The sequence below is a fragment of the Oncorhynchus gorbuscha genome, linkage group LG02 (assembly GCF_021184085.1).
Source record: "Oncorhynchus gorbuscha isolate QuinsamMale2020 ecotype Even-year linkage group LG02, OgorEven_v1.0, whole genome shotgun sequence".
Classification (NCBI taxonomy): Eukaryota; Metazoa; Chordata; class Actinopteri; order Salmoniformes; family Salmonidae; genus Oncorhynchus; species Oncorhynchus gorbuscha.
This window is the reverse complement of record NC_060174.1, coordinates 73,623,492-73,643,343: the sequence shown is the minus strand read 5'-3', so window position 1 is coordinate 73,643,343 and position 19,852 is coordinate 73,623,492. Positions and strand designations below refer to the sequence as shown.

Sequence of the window (19,852 nt, the reverse complement as noted above, 5' to 3'; positions counted from 1 at the left end):
GGTGCCAGACGGCCATTATTACACACACCTGTCACCATCATCAGCGCTTCATGGTACTCACCTGGACCCCATCACGTCTTTGATTTCCTCCCGTACATCTGTCACTTCCTCAGTTTCTTACCCGTGTCTGCATTAATGTTGTTTTGTTTCCCCTGTCCAGATGCTGTCCCTGTTTTATTTCATGTCCGTTATTTATTCAATATTTACTCCCTGTACTTGCTTCTCGTCTCCCAGTGTCTGTCCTCACAAATCTAGAAGTGACGAAAGCATGGATTAGCTTTTCTGAAACATTTTTTTGGCAAAAACGTTTTACTCCATTTCTGCAACGTTACAAAGATGAAAAAAAGCTGAGCTTGAAATATTCTTGATAGATTTGTCAAAAGAGAGATCAGGGTCCAGAGTAATGCTGAGTTCCTTCACAGTTATATTTGAGACGACTGTACAACCATCAAGATTAATTGTCAGATCAAACAGCAGATCTCTTTGTTTATTGGGACGTAGAACTAGCATATCTGTTTTGTCTGAGTTTAAAAGTAAAACATTTGCTGCCATCCACTTCCTTATGTCTGAAACACAGGTTCATCAACATGTCCGCATAACAGTGAAAGTTGAGATTGTGTTTCCAAATGACATCACCAAGAGGTAGAATATATAGTGAAAACAATAGTGGTCCTAACACTGAATTTTTAGGAACACTGAAACGTACAATTGATTTGTCAGAGGACAAACTATCCACAGAGACGAACTGATATCTTTCAGACAGATAAGATCTAAACCAGGCAAGAACTTGTCCATGAAGACCAATTAGGGGTTCCAATCTCTCCAAGAGAATGTGGTAATCAATAATGTCAAAAGCGACACTAAGGTCTAGGAGCATAAAGACAGATGCAGAGCCTTGGTCTGATACCATTAAAATGTTATTTATCACCTTCAGTCCTTATGATGGGATCTAAAACCAAACGGGGGCGTTTTGTATACATTTTTTTGTCTCCAGGAAGGCAGTGAGATGCTGCACAACAGCTTTTTCTGAAAATGTTGAGAGGAATGGGAGATTCGATATAGGCCAATCGTTTTTTACATTTTTCGGGTCAAGATTTGGCCATTTATTATGTTCAACATAGGAGGGCCAAACACAGGAAGAAACTCTTTCAGTAGTTTAGTTGGAATAGGGTCCATTAGGCAGCTGTAAGGTTTATAAGGTTTGAATATAAGGGTTAAATCTAGACTAGCCTACTAAGGTGCCTATTCAATCCACATCGCACAAATACAGCTTTACAGCGTGATTGAAATGTAAAGGCACTGATCCTGCTCAGTGAAGACTGCATTCTCAGTAAATGCTGCATGATGTTAGTTCAATCGGAAATTACCTTTAACAGCATAAATCAAGCACTGTTATTTTTTTACTTAACCTGGCCAAAGCCGGACCAATTGTGCACCCCCCTTTGGGCCTCCCAATCACGGCTGGTTGGGATACAGCCTGGAATCAAACTAGACTCTGTAGTGACCCCTCTAACACTGAGGTGCAGTGCCTTAGACCGCTGCGCCACTCGGGAGCCCAAAATAAAATCGATTTTGAGTTCATCACAGATTTCACCATTAGATTTCGCCTGGTGTGTGGGGTTTGCCTTTCTGACGTAGTTGCTCAACTAGTTGCTCAACAATAAGTACGTCTCACACACACACACAGAAAAAAGTAGGAACAATCTGATATTATTCTACCTCAATGTCTTATGGAGCTGTTTATTGCCCAGAAAATTGACAATAGTGACATACCACTACCACGATGCATATCAATACTGAACCTTTGCATGCAGTCATTGTTTAAAATCTTATTTTATCCTGCAGAATTCTCACTCTTACTAGTAATAGGTTTTCATACAGAGAACGTATAACACGTAACTACCACTAAATGACCACAGGGTGGCACTCTCTGAACACAGAAATAATGGTTAGAAGCAACGCCCATCAGGAGCAGGGGGAATCTGTTCAAGAAATGCACACTGAATTAGGAGCATGGTTAGGGAGTAACCGATTACATGTAATCCGTTACATGTAAGCGATTACAAAAACGGTAACTGTAATCTGTTACATTACCAGCTAAAATATTATAATCAGATTACAGATACTTTTGAAAAACTAGATGATTTCTTCGAGGATAACATTTACATTACATTACATTTAAGTCATTTAGCAGACGCTCTTATCCAGAGCGACTTACAAATTGGTGCATTCACCTTATGACATCCAGTGGAACAGTCACTTTACAATAGTGCATCTAAATCTTAAGGGGGGGGGTGAGAAGGATAACTTATCCTATCCTAGGTATTCCTTAAAGAGGTGGGGTTTCAGGTGTCTCTGGAAGGTGGTGATTGACTCCGCTGTCCTGGCGTCGTGAGGTAGTTTGTTCCACCATTGGGGGGCCAGAGCAGCGAACAGTTTTGACTGGGCTGAGCGGGAACTGTACTTCCTCAGTGGTAGGGAGGCGAGCAGGCCAGAGGTGGATGAACGCAGTGCCCTTGTTTGGGTGTAGGGCCTGATCAGAGCCTGGAGGTACTGAGGTGCCGTTCCCCTCACAGCTCCGTAGGCAAGCACCATGGTCTTGTAGCGGATGCGAGCTTCAACTGGAAGCCAGTGGAGAGAGCGGAGGAGCGGGGTGACGTGAGAGAACTTGGGAAGGTTGAACACCAGACGGGCTGCGGCGTTCTGGATGAGTTGTAGGGGTTTAATGGCACAGGCAGGGAGCCCAGCCAACAGCGAGTTGCAGTAATCCAGACGGGAGATGACAAGTGCCTGGATTAGGACCTGCGCCGCTTCCTGTGTGAGGCAGGGTCGTACTCTGCGGATGTTGTAGAGCATGAACCTACAGGAACGGGCCACCGCCTTGATGTTAGTTGAGAACGACAGGGTGTTGTCCAGGATCACGCCAAGGTTCTTAGCGCTCTGGGAGGAGGACACAATGGAGTTGTCAACCGTGATGGCGAGATCATGGAACGGGCAGTCCTTCCCCAGGAGGAAGAGCAGCTCCGTCTTGCCGAGGTTCAGCTTGAGGTGGTGATCCGTCATCCACACTGATATGTCTGCCAGACATGCAGAGATGCGATTCGCCACCTGGTCATCAGAAGGGGGAAAGGAGAAGATTAATTGTGTGTCGTCTGCATAGCAATGATAGGAGAGACCATGTGAGGTTATGACAGAGCCAAGTGACTTGGTGTATAGCGAGAATAGGAGAGGGCCTAGAACAGAGCCCTGGGGGACACCAGTGGTGAGAGCGCGTGGTGAGGAGACAGATTCTCGCCACGCCACCTGGTAGGAGCGACCTGTCAGGTAGAACGCAATCCAAGCGTGGGCCGCGCCGGAGATGCCCAACTCGGAGAGGGTGGAGAGGAGGATAACTTTTAAATTCAGAAAGTATGTGTGCGAAAAAAAATCTTTGACACTTCTCTGTTTTCTCAATGACATTCAAATTAGCATTGAAAAAGGCAAGTCTGACCACAAATCAGAGACCACTATGATGACACATCAAATGTGTTTGATGGATCGCGGGAAAAGAGCAGGAATGGGGTTTTGTAGGCTACAGTCCAAGCTATATCTTCCAATGGTGCGACTGCTGTCGGAATCAATAGATTATCCAACTTGAATAAAGGCTTGGAGGTAAGGATGACAGCAGTGGTGTAGTCTACGGCGATATGGATATCACGTATTATTGATATCTACATAGCGCATTGATGTGAATCACACTGCTGCTCTCTCATTTAGCTATTTGCGCCTTGCGGATTGTGGTTGTTGTGGATGGCTAAATGTGTATTTACAATCTACTGCAGAGATAGCCTGCAGAGTTCTGTCCTACTATCCAGGTCTGTACCCAAACAATTTGAACTTCTACTTTTAAAAATCCACCTCTCTAAAAACAAGTCTCACTGTTGCCACCTACTGTAGACCACCCTCTGCCCCCAGCTGTGCTCTGGACACCATATGTGAACTGATTGCCCCCCATCTATCTTCAGAGCTCGTGCTGCTAGGCAACCTAAACTGGAACATGCTTAACACCCCAGCCATCCTACAATCTAAGTTTGATGCCCTCAATCTCACACAAATTATCAATGAACCTACCAGGTACCACCCCAAAGGCATAAACACGGGCACCCTCATAGTTATCATCCTAACCAACTTGCCCTCTAAATACACCTCTGCTGTTTTCAACCAAGATTTCAGCGATCACTGCCTCATTGCCTGCATCCGTAATGGGTCAGCGGTCAAATGACCTCCACTCATCACTGTCAAATGTTCCCTGAAACACTTCAGCGAGCAGGCCTTTCTAATCGACCTGGCCGGGGTATCCTGGAAGGATATTGACCTCATCCCGTCAATAGAGGATGCCTGATTATTTACAAAAAATGCCTTCCTCACCATCTTAAATAAGCATGCCCCATTCAAGAAATTTAGAATCAGGAACAGATACTCCTGTGATTGAGAGGAACATGGTCTACTGAGAATTTCTCAAAATTGGGGTTTTACTCAGAATTGCAGAAAAGGGGCTGTCCCAGGATGCCTGACCCTAACTGGGCTCATGGGCGGTCCTCTGATTTAGTTCAACTCAAAAGGGAATTGGAGTTTCCTTCATTAAACAGTCTAAAATCACATTACACAATTTTACAGACAGTATCATACTCACTCATTCATCTTATACAACAATTAGAGGAAAACCTCATATCTGAGGCTATTATATCAAATCAAATCAATTTATATAGCCCTTCGTACATCAGCTGATATCTCAAAGTGCTGTACAGAAACCCAGCCTAAAACCCCAAACAGCAAGCAATGCAGGTGTAGAAACACGGTGGCTAGGAAAAACTCCCTAGAAAGGCCAAAACCTAGGAAGAAACCTAGAGAGGATGATCTCATCAGTGACTCAACCCACTCAGGTGACGCACCCCTCCCAGGGACGGTATGAGAGAGCCCCAGTAAGCCAGCGACTCAGCCCCTGTAATAGGGTTAGAGGCAGAGAATCCCAGTGGAAAGAGGGGAACCGGCCAGGCAGAGACAGCAAGGGCGGTTCGTTGCTCCAGAGGCTTTCCGTTCACCTTCCCACTCTTGGGCCAGACTACACTCAATCATATGACCCACTGAAGAGATTAGTCTTCAGTGGAGACTTAAAGGTTGAGACCGAGTTTGCGTCTCTGACATGGGTAGGCAGACTGTTCCATAAAAATGGAGCTCTATAGGAGAAAGCCCTTGTTAGAGGAAATTATAGTTTAGATGATTAATTATGTATACATTATTGATTAGAACCATTTATTCTAATACTATTATGTTATGGTATGAAAAGTAAAAGTTATTGGTTAAGCTGTTACTGAAAATGTAAGAAGAATGAATTAATTGTCTGGGCCTCTTGGGAAGTTAACGGAAGAGCTAGGCTATGGCTTGTCAGACAGATAAGAAATGTCTGGGAGAGTCTCCAGACCTAACACTAACAATAGGCTCTTGTGAAAATCGGAGAGAGGGGGGATAAACTGATGATGTCATGTTCGGTTTATAACCTGTGGAAAAATGTGTATGCTTCAGTACTCTCTTGTAATAAACGCTGTTACTTTTGGCTTTTAAGACTGGTCTCAATCTACTTCATGCATAATTAATGAACTTACAATTCATTAATGAATTAGAAATGAGTGCGAATTGGTTTTGGCAATTAAACATAAAGGAATTTAGAATTCCTCTATCAATTTGGTCCTTCGAATGCCGGATCTAAATAACTCTCACTGTGCCTGAAGATAGTACGCTGGAAAACGTGCACGGACGAGTTTTTTGACTCGTTTTACTAAAGACCTGACCTCTGAATTGAGGTTAAAATTGAAACAGGCCTGCGTATTATCACAGAGGACAGAGAGAGTGACTAGATTCAAACGAACAGTGCTTCCCAGCCGGCAGCCAGGTAAAGTAGCCTTTATTCTTGATTTTGGGAGGATTTGAGTTTTTTAATTGATGTTGTGAGAGGGAAATCTAACAATTAGTGGCGTGAGATAACGATTATTAGAGTTCTTTACTGACACAACCGGAAAATAAGATTTTAACTAGGGCCTTACAAACCCTGGGCTTATAGTTGTTAGGTTAGACCTAAAAGTCTGATTCAAAAGTCAAAGCTATTGGTAAGGTTTCCATAAAAGAGCTAAACTTAATCATGAAGGATTGTTTAGCCGAATAAGGAGGAGAGGGAAACTTAAATCTAAAGAAATTAGATAAAAGCCATATTGTTTAGACATGACAGTTCCATGCGAGAGGGAAGTTTAACAATTAGTGGCGTGAGATAACGATTATTAGAGTTCTTTACTGACACAACCGGAAAATAAGATTTTAACTAGGGCCTTACAAACCCTGGGCTTATAGTTGTTAGGTTAGACCTAAAAATCTGATTCAAAAGTCAAAACTATTGGTAAGATTTCCATAAAAGAGCTAAACTTAATCGTGAGAAACGCACCCGCCTGAGATTAAGACGGGATATTAAATAAGGTACTGGGAAATAGGACGGTAATCTTGTAAAAATATTGATCATCGTTCCTATTGAACTAATACTACTGAAATATCCAAATAAAAATACACATAGCCAGACAGAAAAACTAAGCAATTGAGTAACGGTAAATTGTTAATTCGTAGAAAGCCACACATATAGAATAAAAAAATTATATAGAAAGGCATAGATAAGTGATTAGATACCATAGCTACAAGAGAACGGCAAGGATTTAGAATGGGTGGGAAGGCTTCAAAGAAAGCCCCGGAACTAACGGGAGACGAGCGATACATGGAACAGAGAGACAGGAGAAACATCGATTTCGGTCTAAGATGGAGAAAAAATACGATTTTGATGGCCGTCTAAATGTAGAAAAGCTGGAATCGCTTATAAAACAAATACATAAGGAATGTGGTAATAATGTGAAAAAGCAGGATAAACAAGGGTTGTACACAGCCAGGGTCTGGCTTACGGAAGCCAGGAAAAGAGTGGAAGTTAGAGAAGGAAATAAAGTCTTGAAAAATTAATAAGATGAGTCAAAAGAAAAATACAAGATGTTTTAATTGTAACAAAATTGGACATTTCGCCCGGGAGTGTAACACTCCACGAAAAAAATCGTCAACAGGTTGTAATTTAACTGTGGGGAAGTCAGAGGCGACAATCGAGTAAAGAAAGGGAACTGAGGGAAAACTTTGGGCGTTTAAATTTGGGCTATTTTCTGTTGTCTAGATGTCGGAGTAACAAATACAGATAACTGTAAAAATTGGTATATTTGCGGAGAGTCTCAGTCAAATTCCATTGTGCTAGTAGGGGAGTGGTGAGAGCAGCAGTCTCACCAACGGTAATCCACGGTTCGGTTCCCGTTTAACTAAAATTGATTTTAGATCGTAATTGACCTATTTGCATGTTTTGCCTGAAAAATATGGTCGCCAGTGTTTGCAAAAGATATAACTGAACGGATATTGTGTTCTAGATAGAATTGATAAGTCATTAAAAATAATGGCGAGACAATTTCGATGTAAAACGCTATTTCGCCCAAAATGATCTGGTGGAATAATGTATTGAGATGAGTCGTAATTAAATAGATGTATCATAGAAGAGAGAGAGTTACCTAAAGTGAAATGGAGGGGATAACGGAGAGATACGATACAATTCCAGCCTGCCCTGACGTTATGGCTATTTATGAATCAATTGACATGAGAAGTTTAGCACAAAAAAGTATAAAAACAGGGTACGTTAAATGTTAGGGTATATTAAATTGAGAAGTTCGGTTGGGTTTACTCTGATGATTAGAATTTAAAACTGAACTCAATCTGAATAGGGAATATATATTTTACAAAGGCGGGCAGCTTTGTGTCTATAGCCAAGCAACGGAATTGCTAGACACTCAAATGGGGATATGTAGTGTAACGCGTTGGACTATAAAATAGGTAAGAATAGTTTAATCGTAAAAAGTTGTGATTGTTTTTCCGAGTATTGATTTTTGGTTAAGGTAACACCAGTGAATTTGAACAAAAATTAACGTATTCTAAAAATGATCTGAATTCCATCCTCATTGCGGGGAACAAATAAAATGCCTTATCTTAAAGGGACAGTGCACGGTAATCACAGTGGTTTGAGTGTATGACAGTGGGGGAAAAAAATATATACATTGTGGGACGACAATTCGAAGATAGAAAAATAAGTTACATGATACCTCAAGGGACTTAAAACAAACGATGTGAGGGGATTATCATAATTAGGTTTTGTTTTTGTAGTAAAACGTTTGGGTTAAGGGGATTTCCACGTTCCCAGAGACGAGGCATTTTTAAGGCGTACACTCACGAATGCTGGTCTGAGTTTGTAATTAGACAAGTGAATAACGTATTGGGAATAGAGTTGTAATTAAAATACTAAGTCAAAGACGAGGCAGGTATTTAGAGCAAAATGGATTCTAAATGAGACAATTATGATTTATGCCCATCGAAAAGCGTTTATAAAATTGGCGAATTTAGATGTTGGTTGGGGTGGTAAATTATAATTCAGGATTTGAACAGATGTGATAAATTAGGTTTGGTTAATCGAACAAGAATGATTTACAATTCATTTGAAGTCGCTACGAATTGGCAGTTTGAGCGCTTGATGACGTCACTAGCGAGACACTTGTCACTGGGGATAACGGAGCAAAATGTATGGCTGTTAGTGTGTGTATCGGGGTTTCGAGTAACTTTTAAGAATTTGATATAAAAATGTTTTGGTTATTTGTTTACTGGTTATGGTCAATTTGAGGGGTTGATTAAACTTGAAGTGTGTTCTGGCGGTTTTAGATAGAACTCTTTGTTCCGGAATGGATGAGTTAACCAAAATAAGTAAATTAAAAGGAGCCATGAGGGAATGCGAATGCATATTTATTAAATATCGGGGATTAAATTACGGATTCCTTACACTGTGAAATGTACGACATTTGCGGCAGAGAGAAAAAGTAATGCATTGGGATGATAATGTTATCGGGTTAATTGTATCTAAAGGTAGCATGGTAATTTAAGTAAACATATCCGTAGACGATGTTTAAAACTTATGATTAATTTTTTGATTCAAAGGGGAATCATTAGGTTTTAGTTACAGTTCACTTAGAGTTTCTGATTCGAGGTAGCATTAGTGAATGGGAGTTAGGTGTGTGGTGTCTCACTTTTAGAGGCCTCCTGGGATTATAACTTTGGGGAGAGAGCAGCTTTAAACAACCAAATTGAAAAAGGTCAGCAAATTATACACATGGAACAACTGTTAGAACTGTTTGTTTTAGTGCAAGGGTATTTTAAAGAGGCACGCTCACATATGGAACCTTATGAGATGTTCGTCAGAAGCATATGGAACCTCCTTTCCATTGTGCGTCAGAAGTATCATCCACGGTTTGCAAGGCAACACGATGATCTGGTCTATATGGCCCAGATCTCTGGAGAAGGAGCCTGCACTTGCTCTCCTGGGTCAGACTTGTACAGAGTGCATGTTCCACTAAAACGGATTTCTCCCATTTACTTCGGGGGGGGGGGCTAGTCATTTGTTAAACAAATCTTAGATGATTTGACATTGAAGGTTTCCCACAATTCCTCAATAGCGAAAGAAAGTGCCAGTAAAAGGACGCCGACAGTGCATGCCGTTCTGAGAAATAGAACATCCTGGTGCATCAGATTTTCAATCACTTGTCATGAGACCAAGCTAAAAGTTTCATTTCCCCACCCAACCCAGCTCAAAAATACAGCAAAGTGGTGTCTAGAGAAGCTATGCCCATCCCAGAGAGGAGACATCCAGTGTGATACTTTCCTCTGACAAGAAACACTCGATCAACCAAGCACTAGCTTTCTGAATCAACAGCCATAATATGAAGTCAGATTTTAAACCAGATTGGAAATCTCCTTCCTTTGACCCCCACATTTAGAATTGTGCTCCTTGCAAGCAGGTATAGGTAAGATTCCTATGAATAAGTTATTTGCAAAAAAGACAGAAGTCATAATTAGGTATTCATTTTATTGTCGAAAGTTAGAGCTTAAAAAAAAACATTGTCAGTCTCAGGAATACACTTCAGTGAAAGGCGAGTGAAAAGTGGTTTAAAATGGAAACGACAACGGCCACAAAAGATAGTTAAAATGGAATAAAAGCAAAACCGCATCACCATCCACTGCAGCCAATAGCCAGGTCTACAGAGGAGTGCCACAGATTTAGCAGGCTGCCATCATGGCACGTTTCAGCTGCTCATATGTAACGAACATCACCACGTTCCACGAGCCCAGACGTAGAAAAGAGGGCATGAACCTGTAGGGAGTAAATTGAGAAAACTCAGATCAAGGCAAATGCTTCAATAAACCAGAGGGGGAAAGAAACTATACCAAACAAAAACACAATATGCAACAATTAAGGAATTTACTGAGTTACAGTACATATAAGAAAATAGGTCAAATAAATTACATGAATTAAGCCATAATCTATGGATTTCACATGACTGGGCAGGTATGTAGCCATGGGTGGCCCTTGGAGGGCATAGGTCAACCCACTAGTAAGCCCCCCACCCCTCCCTCAGTTGAAGCCAGTTGGGCTGGTATGGTTACACATGGTCTGCGATTAGGCTGGTGGGACGTAATGCGATAATCTAAAGCGAAGTAGGAGGCAGTCTGTGGCCACTCCAGTCAGCATGCCAATTGCTCACTCCCTCAACTCAACATCTGTGGCATTGTGACGAACTGCACATTTTAAAGTGGCCTTTTATTGTCCAAAGCACAAGGTGCACCCGTGTAACGATCATGCTGTTTAATCAGCTTCTCAATATGCCACACAGGGGAATGGATTAAGCAAGCAAGCATTTCACTGTAATACTTGTTGTATTCGGTGCATGTGACAAATATAATTAGACTTGATTATCTTGTCAAAGGAGAAATGCTCACTAACAGGGATGTCAGCAAATGTGTGCACAATTTGAGAGAAATTCGCTTTTTGTGCATATGGAACATTTCTGGGATTTTTCACCCAGCGCATAAAACCAACACTTAACATTGCATTTATATTTTTGTTCGGTGTAATTAACAGGTTTAGACAGTAGTTTGACTAAAACAAAGCAGCAACAGCTATATTTAAAGTACTGATCAATAAGGTGTATGAGCCTTGTAAAACCATCCATCTGGTACAACCCAGTCCAGGAGACTCCAGGCAACTAAAACACTTATGAATAAGACATATGGCTTACCCTTTGTAGAAGGCAAGAGGTCCCTCCTTGGTCACCATGGCATGAGCACAGTTGAGGGCGCTGCTGTACTGGCCGAGGGCAGAGTTCATATATCTCGTCTTCACCACATCCACGGGAGAGGCAATCACAGTGGTGCAGAATCCTGCACCAAATGCAGATGTGAAGTGGCAGGGGAAGTCATCTGTAGACCAAATGAAAAGGGTTAAGGAGAGGCATCACAATACCAGACAGAAGTTTAAGAGTTTAAGTGTGTCATTTTAAACAATATATGGCAAGGCAATGGCTCACCAGTCAGGGATGTGTTTTTAAGAAGCGCGTCCTTGATGAGGTCATATGTAACCAGCTCAGTGCAGTTCACGATTGCATTGCGGGCAATGTTTGGGCCAGTACCTGCAAGGTGGGGATGGAAATGTTAGCAATACTGCTGACCGAAACATTGGACAAAAGGCACAAATGAGCCGTGTGATCAAGCAAACACCCACCTCTCCACAGACCACGCATGCCCTCTTCCTTGGCGATGGTCTTGTAGGCCTGCATGGTACCATGGTAACGTCGGTTTGGCCCAGAGGAACTAGCCTGTGCCTGGAAGCGGACTTTCACCACATCTGTGGGTTGGGCTAATGCGACTGCCATGGCTCCAGTTGTACAGCCCGCCAGCAGGCGACTGCCAATCCCTACATCTGGAGAGAGAAAGGGGCAGTTAGAACAGTGAGAGTTCCACTTTGAAGAAAATGAGTATCACTTGAAGGTCAAAGTTCAGTGTGCAATGTGTAGCCTACTCACGGTCTGAGCCTTTGGTGTAGAATGACTTGACAGAGTCATAGAGGCCGATACGGATGGAGGCAAAGCTCATCTGCCTCTGGAGCCCTGCCACCAGCCCGCTGTAGAGGCTCCTGGCCCCCTCTGTACGCACCATGGTGGTGATGGTACCAAACACACCCCGATACCTCACTGCTGTGCCATGACTAGCTGCTGCACCTTTCTCCTCTCCCTGGATCTGTGTGGAACATAAGGGACATGGAGAGACTAAACAGACACTGGGAGGGTGCATAGGAATGACACTGGAGAACGGGGCAGGAGAGTCCAGGCAGTGTCCATGACGCTACATCCAGGGCCTGCAGATTCCAAGGGCTTTACCTCCTGGGCCGCTTAGTTGTGGAAGGAAGTTGGGAGGGACAAAATTGAAGGAAATAGAAGGTGCAAGTCAGTTTTAATGTTGAGAAGAAGGTAAATACAATTAACCAAAAATGAAAGGGCCATTTGGGTCAGCGACAAATGTGGTGTTGTCTTGAAGACCAACCCAGTTTCAGAATTTAGACAAATGGACAGTAAAACGATTGATGCAGCAGTAATGCCAAGTATCCCTTTTAGTATGACAGCTCACCACATTTGACTAGTCAAATGAGCCCTTTCACATGCGATTTCATATGAGAAACAATGACCATTTCCAACCATCCTGGGTCCCCATCTGCTGAACAAAACCAGGTGGGAAATCCTTGGTTGAGCCATTTCATGGCACTACAATACAGGACCCCACCAGTTCATTTCAACAAGGAACACATGATCCATAGGCTTACCTGTAGCCGGACTTTGGCTGTGTCCAGGGGAAAGGTGAATAGGTCAGCAATGCAGGCCGCTGTTCCAGCACCGATAAACTTCACAGCAGCGGTTGGGGGCACGTCAGCAGGTCTGAATCCAACCATTTTATCCAGATAAATGGAATGTGAAAATTTAAGAAGATGGATGAGGTGAAGACAAAGGGAACTCTACCCAATTCTGAAAAGGACAATACATGTGTATTAACAACTGTACAAATAAATGGCAAAAATCATCATTCATAACATTTCCATGTCACAACAACTCAGATTAGACCATGGTAGCCAGGGCCAGCTCTAGCCTTCTGGGGGCAATAAGTGAGTTTTAAAGTTATGTCCAGCAGTTCTACACATCTTCCCATGGGGCAGAGATGTTTGTAGTTTTAAATTATATTTCCTGCAATTCAACACATTTGTCATTTAGCAGATGCCCCAAGTGACCACTTACACCTGGAACCAGTCAAATTCGTGCAAGCATGGACATAGCCTACTGTCCCCAAGGGGTCCAAGCAAGTGGAAAATGGAGGGGCTTAGTTCACTGTAGGCAAGCAGTTGTTTCAGACATCACTTACTGGCCTACTCAATTTGCAAAACTGCCATGAGACATCCCCATTGGCGGAGTTGCCTGTTGCCATGTCATTTGCTTAGTAGAGCAAACTGACTCGAGACAACAAAGGAAGCGCTGTACCTCGTTTACACGATACCGAGTCAGATACAGTGGGTTCTCAGGAAACACTGCGTGTAGCGAATGTAGTGAGTGAAACCAAACGCATTAACGCCACAAATTCAAAATAACAGACAAGCCTATATTAATATTTATGTATATTAATGAAGACCTTGGAACTGAATCTTTACTTAATACAACACCTAGATATCAGGCGAAAGCTTTATCCAACTTCTACATTTATTTTATTTTATAAACCATGTGGCCTACTTTACCTTTACGCAAGTGACCCAGGACGGTGACGGCAGAGATCAGGATTCTCTAAAGGAGTCCCTCTGGTCAAAATTACTTTCAATTATGATTTGGTTGCCTTGTTCTTCCATAGAAAAACGTTCAAAAACGAAGTATCCAAAAAACATACTACAAATTCTGAAAAACAAGACAAAACCGGTTTAGTTCAAAGGATACAAGAAAATAAACACGCTATCAAAGCATAACCAGTAACATCAACTATAGACAGGGGTATAAACATATTAAAAGTTTACCGTGAATAAAATAACGAAAAGTTAAATCAGGAAAAACGATGTCAAATCCTTTGGGTTGATGCCTCTGTGATAACACGTACAATGAAACCTCGAGACGAGTTAGCAGAAAGCGGTGAGAAGAAAAAAACTGCAGCTGTTTTTATACCACCATTGAACCTGTTGCGTCACGAGAAGGCAACCGCGTCTGTTCTCAGCTGGTTGGCGGATTCGAGCTAAACTGGCCCTGCCCTGGGGTGTATTCACTAAAACCAAACGGAAGCACGAAATGGGGAGGGATCTACTTGAATTTGTCCAATAAAAAAATATTGTTTTTGTTGCTAAACGTTTTCCGTTTGAAGTAAACACTTTCCATGCACAATTTGGACTAATGGACGAGTTCGTTTTGCATGACCTGGTGCCCCGGTAGGGTGGAGATTTCACTTTAGGACCAATGGAATGGTCTAAAATGACCACACTACACCTCGTCCGGGCACTGTTCTCAAATTCACATAGCTGCTTGTGATTGGCTCATTCAATTTTTTTTTAAAATAATGTAGAATAGTCTGTAAACAAATAAACAATGATAACATATACTAGGGGGTACAACAAATTACAGATTATACAAAGACCTTAAAAGAAGCACACATATTGATTGTTTTAACAGCTTTCTTATTAGAAGAATGTTGAATGGCCTTAATGTACTGCTCGAATTCCTTATAGAAAACACGGAAGAGTGTTTTTTTATTAGTGAATTTACATTTATGAATATGAAATATGGCCATTGGCATAATTAGATTTATGAGGTAAACTCGTTCAATTGCCTTCCACACCTCTACCAACAATACATGCCATGGTGGGTTAATTGCATAAGATTGAATTAGATATTATATTGATTAATATAAACCAGCAACAAACAGAGTGTGATGTGCAGGTTCATATAGGCTGTGCAGGTTCATATAGGCTGTGCAGGTTTATATAGGCTGTGCAGGTTCATATAGGCTGTGCAGGTTCATATAGGCTGTGCAGGTTCATATAGGCTGTGCAGGTTTATATAGGCTGTGAGGGTTCATATAGGCTGTGCAGGTTCATATAGGCTGTGCAGGTTCATATAGGCTGTGCGGGTTCATATAGGCTGTGCGGGTTCATATAGGCTGTGCGGGTTCATATAGGCTGTGCAGGTTCATATAGGCTGTGCAGGTTCATATAGGCTGTGCAGGTTCATATAGGTTGTGCAGGTTCATATAGGCTGTGCAGGTTCATATAGGCTGTGCAGGTTCATATAGGCTGTGCAGGTTCATATAGGCTGTGCAGGTTTATATAGGCTGTGCAGGTTCATATAGGCTGTGCAGGTTCATATAGGCTGTGCAGGTTCATATAGGCTGTGCAGGTTCATATAGGCTGTGCAGGTTCATATAGGCTGTGCAGGTTCATATAGGTTGTGCAGGTTCATATAGGCTGTGCAGGTTCATATAGGCTGTGCAGGTTCATATAGGCTGTGCAGGTTTATATAGGCTGTGCAGGTTCTGCCTGTTCGGGCGATGCTCAGCGGTCGTCGTCACCGTCCTACTAGCCGCTACCGATCCCTTTTTCGTTTGTCTATTGGGTTTGTCTTATTAGTTTCACATGTGTGTATTTTGGATTAATTAGCTTCCCTATATGTAGTAGTTTGACCCGCCCTTGTTTTGTGAGGGATTGTCTTTTGTTACGTGTGTACATATTAGGTCATAGTGTCATTTATTTTCTCTACTGCACACCCTGTGGTTTTTGGGTTGTCTGGTATAGTGTCCTGCGCCCTGTATTGTATTGGGCTTATCAGTTTGGTGTGCAATAGTAAAGCATGTTACTTCGTTACTCTCTCTCTGCGTCTGATTCCTGCACACACACCGAGTCCCGCGTGACAGATACCAGATGACTCACCGCTATAATCCTATTCCGACCTCCTGAATTAATCATATTCTTTGCTTCTTAGCTCAAATCAGTCGTGTATCTACTTTTCAAGACATTTGACTCACATTGATATTAGATTTTGCCAAATGCTCTTACTTATACTAAAGCTATTGAGTACAGCACAAAGACTGCAACATAACCTTGTCCCCAGGCTCAATTGTCAGCGCAGAGAGGGAGCCAGCTGGTGGACAAGATTAGGATCCCGTTATTTTAGCGCCTTGCGACAGACAAGCATCCTGTCTAGGGGGTGTAACTTGTACATCTGAGGCTGTCTCTTTTTTAACAACTAGCTGACCAGGTGAAATAAGTTAAGGTGTGGAAGTAGGCCTATACTGTTTACTTCTGGTGATGCTGAGTCATGATGAGGATATACCAGCAGATCCTACACCACTTTAGAATAATAAAATCCACAAGTGAAACATCCAAGTAGAGGTCTATGCCACGAGCTCCAAGGCTGTTGTGTAAGACCCGGCACGGCAGACTCCCCTGCAGATGGAAACCCTTTGCTCTCCCACTCTCTTCCACCTGTTGTCTATTCCATTTGCACAACAGCATGTGAAATTTATTGTCAATCAGTGTTGCTTCCTAAGTGGACAGTTTGATTTTACAGAAGTGTGATTGACTTGGAGTTACATTGTGTTGTTTAAGTGTTCCCTTTATTTTTTTGAGCAGTGTATATACACTCCTTTCTTGAAACATTAAGACTATATCTTAACAGCTTAACAGTCTGGCAGCGAAACAGTTCATTCAGCCTCATTTACTGCCTTTTAAAAACATACAGTTGAAGTCAGAAGTGTACATACACTTAGGTTGGAGAGATTTAAACTCGTTTTTCAACCACTCCACACATTTCTTGTTAACAAACTATAGTTTTGGCAAGCCAGTTAGGACATCTACTTTGTGCATGACACAAGCCATTTTTCCAAAAATGGTTTACAGGCAGATTATTTCACTTATAATTCACTGTATCACAATTCCATTGGGTCTTTAAACAGCTTGGAATATTCCAGAAAATGATGTCATGGCTTTAGAAGCTTCTGATAGGCTAATTGACATGATTTGAGTCAATTGCAGGTGTACCTGTGGATGCAGTTCAAGGCCAACCTTCAAATCCAGTACCTCTTTGCTTGACATCATGGGAAAATCAAAAGAAATCAGACAAGAACTCAGATTTCTTTTTTGTAGACCTCCACAAGTCTGGTTCATCCTTGGGAGCAATTTCCAAACGCCTGAAGGTACCACGTTCATCTGTACAAACAATAGTACGCAAGTATAAACACAATGGGACCACGCAGCCGTCATGCCACTCAGGAAGGAGACGAGTTCTGTCTCCTAAAGATGAACGTACCTTGGTGTGAAAAGTGCAAATAAAATACAATTATCTTTGGTCACATACACATGGTTAGCAGATGTTAATGCGAGTGTAGCGAAATGCTTGTGCTTCTAGTTCCGACAGTGCAGTAATATCTAACAAGTAATCTAACAATTTCACAACAACTACCTTTTACACACAAGTGTAAAGGGATGAAAAATAATATGTACATGTAAATATATGGATGAGTGATGGCATAGGCAAGATGCAGTAGATGGTATAGAGTACAGTATATACATATGAGATGAGTAATGTAGGGTATGTAAACATGATATTAAGGGGCAATGTTTAAAGTGACTATTGATATATTTATTACATCCAATTCTTAATTATTAAAGTGGCTAGAGATGAGTCAGTATGTTGGCAGCAGCCACTTAATGTTAGTGGTGGCTGTTTAACAGTCTGATGGCCTTGAGATAGAAGCTGTTTTACAGTCTCTCGGTCCCAGCTTTGATGCACCTGTATTGACCTCGCCTTCTGGATGATAGCGGGGTGAACATGCAGTGGCTCGGGTGGTTGTTGTCCTTGATGATCTTTTTGGCCTTCCTGTGACATTGGGTGGTGTAGCTGTCCTGGAGGGCAGGTAGTTTGCCCCTGGTGATGCGTTGTGCAGACCGCACTACCCTCTGGAGAGCCTTACGGTTGTGGGCGGAGCAGGTGCCGTACCAGGCGGTGATACAGCCCTACAGTATGCTCTCGATTGTGCATCTGTAAAATTTTGTGAAGCCACATTTCTTCAGCCTCCTGTGGTTGAAGAGGCGCTGTTGCCCCTTGTTCACCACGCTGTCCGTGTGGGGAACTTAACACTTTCCACCTTCTCCACTACTGTTCTGTCGATGTGGATAGGGGGGTTCTCCCTCTGTTGTTTCCTGAAGTCCATGATCATGATCCTTTGTTTTATTGACAGTGAGTGTGAGGTTATTTTCCTGACACCACACTATGAGGGCCCTCACCTCCTCCCGGTAGGCCGTCTCGTTGTTGTTGGTAATCAAGCCTACCACTGTAGTGTCGTCTGCAAACTTGATGATTGAGTTGGAGGTGTGCATGGCCACGCAGTCGTGGGTGAACAGGAAGTACAGGAGAGGACTCCCAGAACAACAGCAAAGGACCTTGTAAAGATGCTGGAGGAAACAGGTAAAAAATTATCTATATCCACAGTAAAACAAGTCCTATATCAACATAAACTGAAAAGCGGCTCAGCAAGGAAGAAGCCACCGCTCCAAAACCGCCATAAAAAAGCCAGACTATGGTTTGCAACTGCACCTGGGGAGAAAGATCATACTTTTTGGAGAAATATCCTCTGGTCTGATGAAACAAAAATAGAACTGTTTGGCCATAATGGCCATCGTTATGTTTGGAGGAAAAACGGGGAGGCTTGCAAGCCGAGGAACACCATCCCAACCGTGAAGCACTGGGGTGGCAGCATCATGTTGTGGGGGTGCTTTGCTGCAGGAGGGGCCAGTACACTTTAGAAAATAGATGGCATCATGACAAAGGAAAATTATGTGGATATATTGAAGCAACATCTCAAGGCATCAGTCAGGAAGTTAAAGCTAGGTTGCAAATGGGTCTTCCAAATGGATAATGACCACAAGCATGCTTCCAAATATGTGGCAATATGGCTTAAGGACAACAAAGTCAAGGTATTGGAGTGGCCATCAATCCTATAGAAAATTTGTAGGCAGAACTGAAAACGCATGTGCGAGCAAGGAGGCCTACAAACCTGACTCAGTTACACCAGCTTTGTCAGGAGGAATGGGCCAAATTCTCTTATTGTGGGAAGCTTGTGGAAGGCTACCCGAAACGTTTGACCCGAGTTAAACAATTTCACATTCTTAAAATGAAGTGGTGATCCTAACTGACCTAAGACAGGGATTAAATGACAGGAATTGTGAATGAGTTTAAATGTATTTGGCTAAGGTGTATGTAAGCTTCCCGAAATCAACTGTAGCTGATATGGCTGACTTGCTTAAACAAATGTGGTTACTACTGACTCCTTGTGGATTTGGGTAAGTCGATAAGAACCACATTCTCCTTCAATAATAACAAACTCCAAAATGAGTTTGGACTTTTGAACCACATACAAACATTATTACATTTATTTTCACAATTCATAATGTTTATTCTTCTATTATTAACACTTAGCTCTAAGTGCAAGCAAACAAGCTACGACAAGGTAGGACTATTCCTTCAGCACTTTCAAAATGGACACCGACAGAAATTGAGATGAGATGTACACACTATGGCATAAGGGATTGATGAGTGATAAAGAGGCAATCCGTAATTTCGATTAAGACATTAATGAGTGAGCTAATTAATGAGTGATGTTGTCAAAAAACAATTTGTTCAGTACTTTTGAAAGATACAGTGACATCATTCAGAACATGGGCTGTTCTTACAGGATTCTCCCTGTACACCAAGTCAGAACCATAGGATAAATAAAGGGGGCATTTAAGCAGACAATGAAAGCTCTTACAATATTCAGTGATAACATTTCTCTTAAACATGCTATAGGCTACATGTGTTATGCTGGT

At 42.2% G+C, this 19,852-nt stretch overlaps 1 protein-coding gene across 2 annotated transcripts; it reads right to left on the bottom strand.

The window, feature by feature from the left end:
* Window positions 1–9,992: 9,992 nt before the first annotated feature.
* On the bottom strand, window positions 9,993–14,213 carry LOC124009202 (mitochondrial uncoupling protein 2-like). 2 transcript variants are annotated; one of them, XM_046320767.1, is made up of 8 exons: window positions 14,021–14,213; window positions 13,751–13,904; window positions 12,794–12,992; window positions 12,000–12,213; window positions 11,699–11,896; window positions 11,505–11,606; window positions 11,217–11,397; window positions 9,993–10,291 (listed from the first exon to the last, which is right to left on the bottom strand). In XM_046320767.1, exons 3-8 carry the CDS (start codon window positions 12,917–12,919, stop codon window positions 10,198–10,200), a joined length of 915 nt encoding a protein of 304 aa, XP_046176723.1. In that variant the 5' UTR covers window positions 12,920–12,992; window positions 13,751–13,904; window positions 14,021–14,213; the 3' UTR covers window positions 9,993–10,197. The 2 variants fall into 2 exon arrangements, with proteins under 2 accessions (XP_046176723.1, XP_046176730.1); XM_046320774.1 differs by lacking the exons at window positions 13,751–13,904; window positions 14,021–14,213 and having other exon boundaries at window positions 12,000–12,364; window positions 12,794–12,933.
* Window positions 14,214–19,852: the final 5,639 nt, after the last annotated feature.